The 13528-nt window shown below is 37.2% G+C and overlaps 1 protein-coding gene across 1 annotated transcript in view; it reads right to left on the reverse strand.

Moving 5' to 3' along the window:
- Positions 1-13060: 13060 nt before the first annotated feature.
- LOC107105028 (urokinase plasminogen activator surface receptor-like) overlaps positions 13061-13528 on the reverse strand; it is a 2821-nt gene continuing 2353 nt past the window's right edge. The window contains exon 6 of the mRNA XM_015405145.1: positions 13061-13146. Coding sequence (XP_015260631.1) covers positions 13061-13146 — 86 coding nt within the window. The remainder of the gene's footprint in view (positions 13147-13528) is intronic.

Consider the following 13528-nt stretch of genomic DNA (forward strand, 5'->3'; position numbering starts at 1 on the left):
TGATTTAAATCATTTCCATATCAGTGGTATGTTTTTCAGTAAATTAGGGGTACCAACATTTTTCTCAACATATAAATCTTAAAGACTAGTGAGCCAGGCGAGCCAACCCTCACATTTCCTTTATACCCCAAACTTGATGCTTTCCCATCTATGTTGTTTTTGTGTGCCAGGGAGAGACCTTTAATAAAACTGTGCTAACACTAACAGCCCAACAAACATAAGCATGTCCATTTGGATTTCAAAGCACCTGTGGGTTGTAATGAGACATTAAGTACTTTGAGACCCTGGATACACAGAGTGAGGTTTGTCAGGCTTCAGGTAAAACATATTTGTGAATCTAGAGTGCATGTGTGTATTTTTAACAAAATAGCATTGCATACTTTAACTCTGAGTTCTGCTGTGCATGTCTAAACATTTTGTTGTACACACAGAGTGAACACCTGCTGGCTTTTTTATCTTGGATGTCGGTGTGCTCACAGGAGCTTCATAAATATATATTAGAATCTGAGCTGATATTAAATGAGGGAATAACCCAAGGAATAATCTTGGTAAGCCTTTGACATTTTCTTGTCTGCGCAAACTTTTCTGTGATTCAGTCTGTTTGTCCTCCCTGTGTACAAGCACAGACAAAAGGACCAATCTTTAGTTGGTTCTTTGTATATACTATACCAATAAGCTTGAATAAATTGTTTTTTGTTTTTTTTTTATCCTATTTACTATCTACTAGGTCTGTGACAGCATAGAGTCTAATTATTACTTTCGCTTTCTGCCTGGAAAGCTGCTGTTTGAAGTACCATGACATCACTTTCTGACTTTTAAGAAAGCTTCAGCACAAACTAATTTCCAAAAGTGCACAAGCATGTGCATTATTTGGGGCTTTAACATTTTTTTTAACAGAGATTAAATTAATTTTTATGGACAACAGTGACCATCATCTTAAGAAGACTGTTAAACTAAAACAGTGTCTTCATTTCTTTGTTTCTGCCTACAAGTAGCCACATTCATAACATCTCAATGAAAATAGGCTGATGATTTGCTTCAACATTTACGTTTGTTTTGCGACTAATAAATTATTTTTTTTTTTACTGATCTAAGCCCGAAGTATCTGTTGTATTTTAGTGAATACCCATAAGGTGGTTATAGAAAAGGTTATTATATAAAAATAGGTGGAGTAAATTCATGCACTGCTTTCCTGCAGCCCCTACACCTATTCAGAGCATTAACAAATAAAAATTTTATGGAAATTACAAGCATTTCCTGAACAAGATACTTCAATTTTCAGTTAAAATACTTTTGCCAAAACACTTTTTAACAGCGCATGTAAGAATCAATCAATTTTTTTCACTCTTAAGAGAGGTGTCTGGCTCTACTTGTGAGTTGCCTCCATTTGCCAACCTGAAATGAACCAGATTGATACATGTAGTACAATTTTCTTTCTAGAAAGTATCCATCTGAAAAGGGTCCTGTGGAAAGAGTCTGCAAAAGGGAAGGGAAATTGAGTACAAATTTCAGGCTTATTGGGTAAATCACCAATGGGCACTCCCCTCCCATGTCGAGCTTTAAGCCAATCACAGCAGCAGTAGCACCTTTAATGTTTATTCCTGATTTGTTTCACAACCTGTGGAGGTAACTGATAAATCAAACTCTTTCCAAATCCAATCAGGATAAACACAAAGACATCTTTTCCATCCACCAGTGCTGAAATTGTGTTCTTTTGCTATTTTTTTAAAAAACAGATAGAGGGTATTCCATATCCACCGGAGCAGCCATGTTTATTTTCCTTCAGCCTGCCACTTCTAGCTGACATCATTCTTGCCGGTGTATTTCATTGGTGTGAAACATATCTGTATTTAAGGCCAATGCTTTTATTGGCTTCTGGCAAAACATATTTTTGGGAGTTTCTGAATTCACAAATCTTGCAAAAATTCTTCTTGCTTGCAAGTAAATTCATTTGCCGCTTCCAATCTTCACAAAGAGTTGCTTACTATTTACGTACTATATTGTGCTGTTTTAGCAGGGATTCAAGACCTCGACTGATAAAGGGTATAGGCTACTATGAATGTATAGCAAACTGAAATAGCTTTTTTAGATTCTGATTAACTAAGTGCTTAATTAAAAAGCAAATGTCTGTTATTTCAGATAGAAATAACTAAAAAAAAGATTATGAAAAGAATGAAATATGTCTTTTATTTATTCTTTAACTATTTAACAAAGTTAACACCTATCCAATTGTAGACAGATTTTGGTATGCAAGATTTCTTAAGCTGCCTTGTTGAAAACTGCTATACTGTCTAGCAAAGATGCTTCATATATTTATTTACGTCATGTAATAAGCAGCAATTTTCTTACTCAGAATAATACATTATCAGTTTAAGAAATACATCGAAAGCTTTGATAAATATTTGACCTTCAATTCAAAATATTGCTGGGAAGCAGTCTCTTGCATTGGCCTCTTAAACTTAAGACTAAATAATCTCTATAAGATGCCTTTAATACCTAGTGGTAATTCTATTGTTTATTATGTCTTTATGCTAAAAACTGTTTTTGGTTTTTGTAACTGTTTTTGGTTTTTGTAATTTTGTAATGAAGTGCTCGTGTTAAATGAATGGTAAATATTACACATTTTACAAAAATAATTGCAATTATTGTTATCATTTCCAAAATATAAATTATGGAAACTAAAACCACAATGATGTACAAAAAATGTGTCATTCCTAATTCATCAAAAGTAACGTACAATAAAAGGAAAATGAAACAATTAAACATTGAACTTCCTATTATTTCTAAATTGTTATTAGATATATCTCTACATTTGCTAACCTAATTGTTTTTAGTCCACACCAATACATGTGATACACACATTTTTATTTTTTTACTCTGCAGTTCGAGGACGAGTCAAAGTCAAAACCATAGTCCATTCTATGTGTGGGTGTCTCAATTCATTTTCTCTTGACTTCCAATTTAGGGAGGTAAAAAGTAAACCCCATGGGACTGACCTCTGCTGTGGTGCCATGAGTAATGGGGACTATTACTTGCAAGGTATCACACTCTGTGGAATGTAGTCATTTTTGACGCAAACGTGTTCCTATTGTAGTTGGTGGAAAGAGATTTTTCTGCTAAGTATTTTGCATACATGTGTACATATCAATCTTTTGGGAGTAAAATGGTTTAAGGGCAAATGCATTGAATTCATTTGACTGTTTGCTCTCTTCCACTGGTGTAAAATTATTTCATAGACTTGAATCATGTTTGTTTACCAAGTCCTGATCTGTGTAAAGTTACACATGTGTAACCAAATGACATCAAATTTTTATTGGAGTTGGTGATGAATGGTTGAAATATTTAAAATTAAATTTTTCATTTATTTTAAACCTGCTAAAGAATATTACAAATTTTGGTATCTCAGTAGATACCAACGAAGGACACAGATCTATTTAGACAGCGTGGGAAATTGGCTGCTCAAGGCAAGAGGAGGAAATTACTCACCCCTACACAGTGGAAAAATATATTTTTTTTTTTTTTGTGCTTGTTTCAAAATATTTTAATCGAAACCCAAATTAAGTGCAATTATCATGCTGGTAAATGTCTCCAAGCCAACATTAATGAAATCACAAGGCAATCCCACAACCATATCTTCATATTCTTTGTCTCTCTCCCCCTCTTTCTCTTCCTCTCTCTCTTTCTCTCTCCCTCGTCTTTATTCATCAAAGGACCCTGACTCTTGGTGAACTTCACACTTCATTAATTAATTCATCATCCAAAACCTCAGTATTTATCTTTTGAAATGGCTTTAGCAAACAGTTGAACCTTAGAAATAAGGATAATTAAAAAGAGACAGTATTTGCAATGAATCATATTTAAAGGTAATATTTTAGGTCAACATGAAGATAGCTTTCAATATCAACAAATAGTATGTTATTTTTGAGGACCAACTCTACCATATTTAAAAATAATGCACATAAATAAATACTTAAAAAAATAAGTAATTGATAGAAAAAGTTGAAGATTATAAAGGGAAATAAATAAATGAGGTGAATATTACAAAGGCAAAGAAATAAAGAAGCTAATTAAAAGAGATATATACATTTATGTCTCACTGAATAATTTGATTCCTACCTAAATTTATTTGTTTATTGTATTTTTGTGGGCAATAAATTGTATGCTTATTTATTTATTTAGCAATTGTTTATGTATTTATTTTTAAATATGGTAGAACTGGTCCTCCATTTATTATATCTCAGCCAAAGATAACCATCCTGAGTCTTTAAGTACACCAATGAAAGCCAGATTACACAAAGTAAGCAAGCACTTAAAGCTACAGTGTGTAATAATTACAGGGATATACAGGCAGAAATGTAATATATTATACATAACTATGTTATTTATCATCATCTACGAGCTCAGCCTCTTAACCTTAATATTTGCGTTGCCTTAGAATTCGTTATTTATAATTACATAGGAGCGGGTCTCGCAGCCATGGAGGCAGACATCTTGCGCTACGGCAGCGCAGAGCCAACAAACTAGCGATTGCGAGATCGCCCATTACGCTCGAAAGTAACTACGGCAAGTTGAGAGAGATGAACTGAGACGGTACTGAAATCTATACCCTACACAGACTAATGAAATACTATCTGTAAAATTATCTATGTAAACAAACCTCATCACTTGAGAAGGTAGGTGATGCAGACGTCGTGGAAGACATTTTGTCCCGTAACGCTCGCCGTACTGTTGGGGGGGAGAAGCGGTGGGGGGGAGATGTTCATGTTGCTGCGGTCTGCAGTCTGGACGCTAGATGTCGCTGATGAGGTTTGTTTACATAGATAATTTTACAGATACTATTTCATTAGTCTGTGTAGGGTATAGATTTCATGTAGACCTAAGATAATAAATATACCCGTTATTTTTTCTGCATCGTTGTGACGTTTTGGCAATCTCGCAATCGCTAGTTTTTTGGCTCTGCGCTGCCGTAGCGCAAAGATGTCTGCCTCCATGGCTGCGAGACCCGCTCCTATGTAATTATAAATAACGAATTCTAAGGCAACGCAAATATTAAGGTTAAGAGGCTGAGCTCGTAGATGATGATAAATAACATAGTTATGTATAATATATTACATTTCTGACTGTATATCCCTGTAATTATTACACACTGTAGCTTTAATGTTTATGGCTAGTTCTTTTTCTGCAACAGTCTTGGGATACCGTTTCCAGGGTTTAGGTTCCATCTATTCAGTTTAATTATCCTCTTCAGGAATGGATACTGGAGAATGTATAGGAAGGATAAACTGATCAATGATTGGACTTGGCAGTTATTAAGCCGAATCAGTTACACGTGTAGGCAGTGGTTGAAAAAAAACAAAAACATTTACTTGATTACTGTACTAAAATACTTATCTTTACTCTCTACAGTAACTTTACTTGAGTAATTTTTCTTGAAATGCAAGTTCAAGATGCAAGATAGCACTGAACTTTGGCACCACTTTTTTAGAGATTTCCATTACTTTCCACAAATTTGAGAAACTCAGGGCAGATGTTTTTTAGTAATTTGTATTTTATGAGGGCGTTATTTGTTGCTGTGTGGCCAATTCTTCAATAGGAGAAGTTTTTAAATCAGAGTTGCAGTTTCTTTGTCGTAACTTATCAAACTATTCCATAGGAGAATCAAGACTCTCCTCTATTTCTAGTTTTATGGATCAATACATCAGGTGGTTTCTGAAAGTTACAAGGTTCTTTAAAATTGTACAGAAATGCACTGTTATTAGAAAATCAAATTTGTATTGTTGCATACTTAAAGGTATAGTGGAGAGTGTTCTTTTTCCAGGTGGATCATCAAAATAAGTGGTCCTTGCTAATTATTCTGGTGATATGTCTATGGAAGGCCATCCTCGTTCCCATTTTCACTTACCGGTGGTGAGTCTGAAGTCGTGGAAAATAAGTTTGTACCTGCTGCCAGAGAACAAATTTTAAACAGAGCTTGCACAAGGAAAAATGGGCTTGCGCATGCTCTCGCATGCATTTTATAGGTGTTCCCTCTCAGTAGTGGGAACAGGGTTGTGCATGTGCATTTTTTTTTTAAGTGGAGAGGTCAAGTCTTTTAAAAAAAAAAATCATGAAAATCCTCTACTACACCCTCAAGTACTTTTAGATGCATGTACTTTGTATCAAAGGGATGAGCTAATGTAATACATTTTGGACCTGCTGGAGAACCCAGATCTTCAGAGAGCTCCAGTGGAGTTGGAGTGGACTTGTATTGGTGCTCATGCTCAAACTGTAAAGACATGAACACTGACCTGGAGCGACTCTGCTGTGGGGAAACCCATGAGAACTGTATCAGAAACATGGCCCACATGAAGCTATACTAAATGGATTAAGAGGTGTTGCAAATGGTCGCTTGGGACATCTTTACAATAGAAGATGAGCAAGAGCCTGGAGGAAAGACAGAAATGGCATATAGCCAGTTTGTTCTCTGGCAGCAGGGCAGCATATGTGTAGGAAACAGTGTAGCAATACAGAGTTGTTATGTCTGAAACGTAAGGCACACATTTCTAGACCCAAGGTGACGCTACACTGGGGTCCAGGTCCAGCATTATAATTTAGCATGTTAGTGAGTGTACTGTAAATTGTTTTGATCTTTTTTTATTTTACTCAGAATATACCTTTCACTTATTTATGTGTGTTTGAAAGTAAAGACAAAGCAAAGGAAAAGTGATTTACCATTGGTTGTCATGGGAAACGTAAGATCTCTCCGCAACAAAATTACTATCATGTGCTGACATGTGAGACATGGTTAAATGGATTTTCCCCAAACTCAGTGGTTTCCCTGGGTGGTTTTTAACTCATCCGTGCAGACAAGACTTTTGCGGAGAGTGGACAACAAAGAGGAGGGGGGCTGGTGATGTATGTGAAGGTGAGATGGCGTAGCGCAGCTCATGTTCATGTGAAGGAACAGATATAGTCCTCAGAGGTGGAGCTACGCAAGTTGAGCATGAGACCGTACTATCTCCCACGAGAGTTTGGGCACGTGATTGTGCTCTGTGTATACATTCCTCGCTTTGCGGACACTAATACTGCATGCGATCGGATCCACTGCGCAGTGACCAGGCTGCAGACACATCACCCCCATGCTGTCCAACTTCTATCAAGCCTCCTTTTGTTCCAGCCTCCCACCTCATTTAGTACGTTACGTGTATAACAAGGGACGACGTTAAGGATGCCCCCCACAATCTGACTACATGACCTGCTGCATGGAGAGCACAGTGACCCCTGTACAAGATGCTCCTGTACAACAATAAAAAGGCTTTCAACACAGGGGACAGAGAGGAGCAGTGTAGAGTTCAGCGGGAGCTCCAATGGAGGATCAGGGCAGCAAAGAAAGACTATGGGAGGAAGATGTCGCAGAACAACATCAGAGATGTGTAGAGAGGTCTCAAGAACATCTCTAATTCTGGGCAGATGACCAGCACGACTGCAGAGGATGACACCACGTTTGCAGATGAGTTAAACAGTTTCTTCATCCGGTTTGACTCCCCTCACACTGGCCCCCTCCCTGGCCCCCCTCCACACCTCTCCAACCCTCCAGCCCACCAGAGACCTACCTTTCCTTCTGCCGCCACTCACACCAACCCCAACCCATCCAAACCTTTGGCCCTGCCTTCCTCCCCCTCACAGTCTCTTCAATGCAGGTGAGAGACCAGCTGGTGAGGCTGAAATAGAGCAAAGCCTCAGGACTGGACGACATTCCCACAAGGCTGCTCAGGAGCTGTGTAGATGAGCTCTTTGAGGTCCTCAGCTACATCTACAACCTGAGCCCCAGCCTGGGGGATGGTCCCAGCACTGTGAAAGACCTCGTGTGTGGTACCAGTTCCCAAAACGCCACACATCAAGGAACCGGCCGACTTAAAATCAGTTACCCTGACCTCCCAACTCATGAAGACCACGGAGCGCTTCATCCTAGCACAGTTATGCACTGTTGTGAGCCCCACCCTCGACCCGGTGCAGTTTGCTTACCTGTGTTCTGTCAGATCAGCATACCCTGTCAGGCTAACATACTCAATATGGATGCGCAAGACACCAGATCTGTGTTATCACTTTAGTTTTGTACAAAAAATATACTATAAACTACCTCGACAGGCGTGTATCACTTTAGTCATTTGCAAAAAAAAAATTTAAGGTCAGATCGCCATATGCTTCAAAAAACACCAAAAAGTAAATAATAAAATAGTTTTCTTGTTCATGACTACTTAGTGTATTCTTGTCCATGTCTTCTGATGACCTCCATTGTGCTCATGGTGCTGTCTTGGATCCAATGGAGGGTGGGTTTTAGGGGTTTAAATTGGAGTCTATATCTAATCCTTTGATGTGGAATGGTTGGATAATATGTAATTCTTTTAGGGCTTTGGGGTAAATTGTATGGTGATTGGTTGTAGTGTTTGCTTAACATGGTGTGACCTAGGGTAAGCAATAACAGGTCAGGGCAGGGCCATAATAGTGGGATCGCTGTGTGGTGTGTGTTTTATTAATAATATATAACAAAAGGAAATGTTTTGTTCTAAGTGTCTGTAGGTAGTGTCTGATTACAGGCCTCTAGCTTGGAATCAGATAAGTGGGTGAGGTGATGTAAAAGTAGACCTAAGTCTGGAAGTCCATGCTCATGTATCACAACCATACAACGGCAGAACAACCTATAACGCTACTGAAAATAAATAACTATCTGATGATATAAACTAAAGGTCACCAATTAGTTCTAAAAACATCTTCAGATGAGCCCTTGCTGATCTCTGGAGAACCACAGAACCAGATTAGTGCCTTACACGGAATTTACTCATGCCAGCTGCAGCCAACATTCTGTCTTACTTTTTGTTGGTTAGCTTGGTTTATGTCACATGACTGCTCCTCATTTTAGTAAAACAAAAAACATCAAAGCGCTTTTTTTAAATAACCTGGACACAAACCAAACATTTATCACAATGATCAGCCTGATTTAAATCAAATGAACCGATTAAACACACTCACCATAACACAGGGTAGTTCCGACTGGTTCTGATAACGAACGTCCTTGTCTGTATTAAAAGGACAGGTGGCCCAAAACAGGGACTGTCCCCGGAAATCAGGGACGTCTGGTCACTGTACTATATGCCTTACCAAAAGCAGAAGTTAATTCAAGAATTTTTCCCTTTGGTTTGTTTATGACAACAAAAGGAACAAGTTGGTTGATTTCTCACAACCCCAACATATTTTGAACACCAGGCAATGGAATTTTGTTTAGGTAATCAATGCCAAGAAAGAAAACTGTTGCATAATTTTCAGATAACCTGTAATGCAGTTATCTGAACACAGTGTAGATGCTAACACGTTAATGATATCAGTAAAGACACTTAAAATTAAGCATCAGTATTTGTATTTTATGTGAAAGAACAAATAGGTTTACAAAACAATAAGATATGGAGAATGGGGAAATTAAGTCTGCATGAGTCCACACACATTCCAGAAGGTATTTCTAGACCAATGTGCAAGCAAATGTTGCGACATGAAGTCCTATCTGCATGGAGTCCAAACAAAATATGTGAACAAAGACAAACATGGCAGGGGGGTAGGTATAATTTAAAAGGCCATTTTCCCTGTGCACTTAAGCCCATAACTGACAAACTGTGTGGAACCAGCTAAATGAAGCAGCCAACTGGTGCCCATCCTAAGGCTATCTGGACTTGGACTGAGTACAAGAAATTGTACTGTTGAGATTTGTGCACATGTGTTGGTGCTTCTTCTTTATGCATATTTTAGAAGACTTAGAAACAGGCACAGATGTTACTTTAAAGAAAAAAAACAGAATAATGTTATATTGTGCATGTCAAAAAATGGAATGTTACACATTGCACATCTCTGTAGTTGGCTGGTAGATCAGTCAGGACTGTAAGTTAAACAATCAGACAGATAAACTGCAAAAATATAATTTACAAAGTTCAACTGCAAAATGTAACATTTGTTTTATGTTTGTTTTCTTTTCACAATGTCTGATAGTTACAAATAAAATAGTACATATTGTCCCTATCTTTAGGATAATCCAGGGGCTGCATATATACTTTTTAGATAATAGAACTCAAGATGATTAAAACAACAGCAGTAATTTTACAATCAAGAAAATCTTGTGGAAATTAGCATGCTGCAAAATGACAGTTAACAAAATCACAGAAGAAAGAAAGGGAAAAGCTGAGGTCATGTTAAGTGCCAAGCTTTTCCAGATGGTGTTTAAATTTTTATCTATTCCCAGGGACTGATGTAGTTAAATTGCAAGGTTGATTAGAACATTTTTGGGTAGCACCAAGAGACAAATAAACCAACTTGATGAAAACAAGGTTAAAGAAAATGGTCTGTAGTCTTTTTAGAGGACATTTAGTACTATTAATAAGGATTTCAAATAACTATCAATCACAGATTAGTGTATGACTAAATTTGCTTTCATTTCTGATTTCTTCATTGTGCTTCTACTTAAAATGAGCACCTATTTGTGATGCACAATTTATTAGCTTGACTATTTGCACCATCTTCATAAAATCCCTATGTAATGCCACCCTCTCACTAATTTAAGATCATGCAATCCATAATTAAATGAAGTTGAGGCTTCTTTACATTGTAACTCATGGCGAAATTCACTTTATTCATATTTAGACTGCACAAACTTTGCACATTCATAGGGTGATCTGTTGCTGTTGCCATGTATTTCTATATTTTCACTTGAGTTTTTTCTGTTTTACAGTTATTGTCTCAAAACTACTATATTTGTTTAATGTGTTTTTTGTTTTTTTTTCCTCCAGCATTTTATTGTTGCACTGTAGTGCACTGTAGTGCAGTGCAAAAATTCCCTCTCTGCATTTAACCCAGTACCTTAGGGAGTAGTTGGCTGCCATTCGCGGTGCCTGGGGTGCAGTGTAGGGTTAAGGGTCATGCTAAGAGAGCCAGCCTGTGGGAGTGAGTTTCAAACTCACAACCTCAGAATTCCAAGCCCCATGACCTAACCACTAGACCACCAATCACTGTTTGTTGTTTGCTACTACACCTGTCTCAGTGCTAATCAAGTGGTTGAATAGAGGTTATTGCAGCAGAATTTTACTATTTGGTCAAACAGTGTGTGTTGTTGTGTTGTATTTTTTTAATGCCCAATAGCATCTTTATTCTCCTACTGTGAGTGCTGATTGCTTTGATGTCCTGAATATTTAGATTGGTCAGATAGCCGTTGAATTAAATTAGAAGAATGAAAGACCAAGCTAAAAAAAAAACACATTAAAAAATAAATCTAAATCAATGTTTATTCTAGATTTAAAAGGACAGCTTATCTAGAACAGATCATTAGGCCTTCCACAAACACGAGTGAGGTGCACCATTCATGTAGGAGAATAAATTGCATGTGAATGCCAACGGGAACTTAGCTGTTTTGTTTCCTTTACTGATACTGTAAATGTTAGTTCCCAAAAGAAAAAGATCAGTTCAAGGAAAAGGTTCCTCCAACCACAACTGATTTGCAAGTAAAATGTGTTTTGGCTGTGAAAAGTATGCCAACTGTATTTCAATCCAAAAAACTCACATGAAGAGAAAAGACAATTAGAAGAAATGTATTGATTCAAAGTCAATTACTTTGAATCAATACTCACTCAGACCTCGGCAGGAAAGTCCAGGAAAGGCAGTAAGAGTCCAGGAGGAATGACACTCTGATGAAGCTTTAGCTACGAAGGTGGAGCAGGGGCTGGAGGTGGGTTGAAACAGGGTCATCTGAATGAACTCGCAGATGGATGAAGAAGACCAAGCAGTTTCTTCAGTTGAACTTCCGCCTACTGTAGGCTCCATATCAAAATATTCCTCATGTGCAGTTAGTTACATTACAGATATTTGTTATTTGGAATCCATTTCATCCAAAGAATGTATTCCCTGTTCTTTTCTATAATCATTAGATTTTATGTATTTATGGCAAGCAAACCATATTATGTATTGAAATTCGTGGTGGAAGACAATTCATGATACAAAAAAAAAATATGTTGTTCTAATTGATTTACATTTTAAGCTGGATTTTATTTAATGCACTGCATTGATTTTTTTGCGCACTCAAAACGCGTGAGCAGCACTTCCGACCAACACTATCCAACAATCAATCTAAATGACTATTAGTATAATTAGTCTATTTATATCACTATGGTAAGGAGCTCACTAAATCATGACGATGATGTGGAAAAAAATAATGGGTATATTTCCTATCTTAGGCATATATAGAATCTATATATTATATAGAGATTCATAAAATACTATTTATAAAATTATCCATGAAAACAAACCTTTCCATCACTTGACAAGATAGATGATGTGAATGTTGCAGAAGCCATTTTGCAGCATGGGGGCCTCTGTATTGATGAAAGGAGAGAAGCAGTAGGAGCAGATCGTGTTGCTGCATTCTGGCTATTAGATGCTGCTGAAAATTACACACTGTAACTTTAAGAAAATAAAAATTAAATGTTTTTACAACTTGTGTTGTGATTTGCATAAGATATGTTAAAATATACACATACCCCATCCTATCTTGCTTGATTTTAATGTGTATAGCTTACAGCAGCTAAATCTGAAGAGATAAGGGTCATTGGGTTGAAAAAAAAAAACTGACTCGATTCCTGGTATTTTACTGTGGTAAGACAACCCTCCTGTGTTCAGCCACAATTCGGAAGTTCTGCTGCGTTTTTACATGTGAGTCACTACTGATAACCCTGCTTTTTATGCAGTATCTACTTCTACTAATTTGGCTACTAGAGAAATTAAATAAAACATTTTGATCATAATACTCGTGCTGATGATATTGATGAAAAAAATGTATTGTAAAAATTGTAAATGTAATGTAAAAACATAGTTTATCTGGATTGATTACCAACACGGCTACATCCACATCAGATTGGAGTGCAGTCTCAAATAACTCTGCCTCCATCTCAGCTAGCACAGCAAACAGGTCTCCACCTTTACTAACATGGCCACAGGACACTGGTCTTCAGACTCAGATAATTGGACTATACGTAACCAGACCACTGCCACCTCAGCTAACCAGGCTATAGAACAGACCTCTACTTCTGCAGACGAAGCCAGGGTTCCACACCTCCACCTCAAATGACCGGGCTGAATCTGAACAGTGGATGATTCAGAGAATGGAGCTTGCAAGGATAGTGGAGAAAGGGACAGAGGAGGGTTGGATCAGGGCCTTCAGAATCAAAGTCTGCAATATTTTCCACCAAGGCTTTATTAGTTTTATTTGTTTTTTTTCCAATTTGAATATTTCTACAATCATATGGAAGGTCTAGCAGAAGCAGCTTTTAATTTGTCATACATTTAAAAAAAAATTTTTTTTTAAAGGACACTTTTAAAAAATGTTTCAAAAGCATCAAGTTTTTTATTGTTCTTTTGAAATTGACTTTCTTAAGGTTTAGAAAGATGCTGGACACACTTGTTTATTGTTGCTTTTATTCAGCATTCTACATTTTCAAACAGCAAAACAATCATTTGTAAA

This window comes from Cyprinodon variegatus, unplaced genomic scaffold (assembly GCF_000732505.1).
Source record: "Cyprinodon variegatus isolate N-32 unplaced genomic scaffold, C_variegatus-1.0 Scaffold2014, whole genome shotgun sequence".
In the NCBI taxonomy this organism is placed as follows: Eukaryota; Metazoa; Chordata; class Actinopteri; order Cyprinodontiformes; family Cyprinodontidae; genus Cyprinodon; species Cyprinodon variegatus.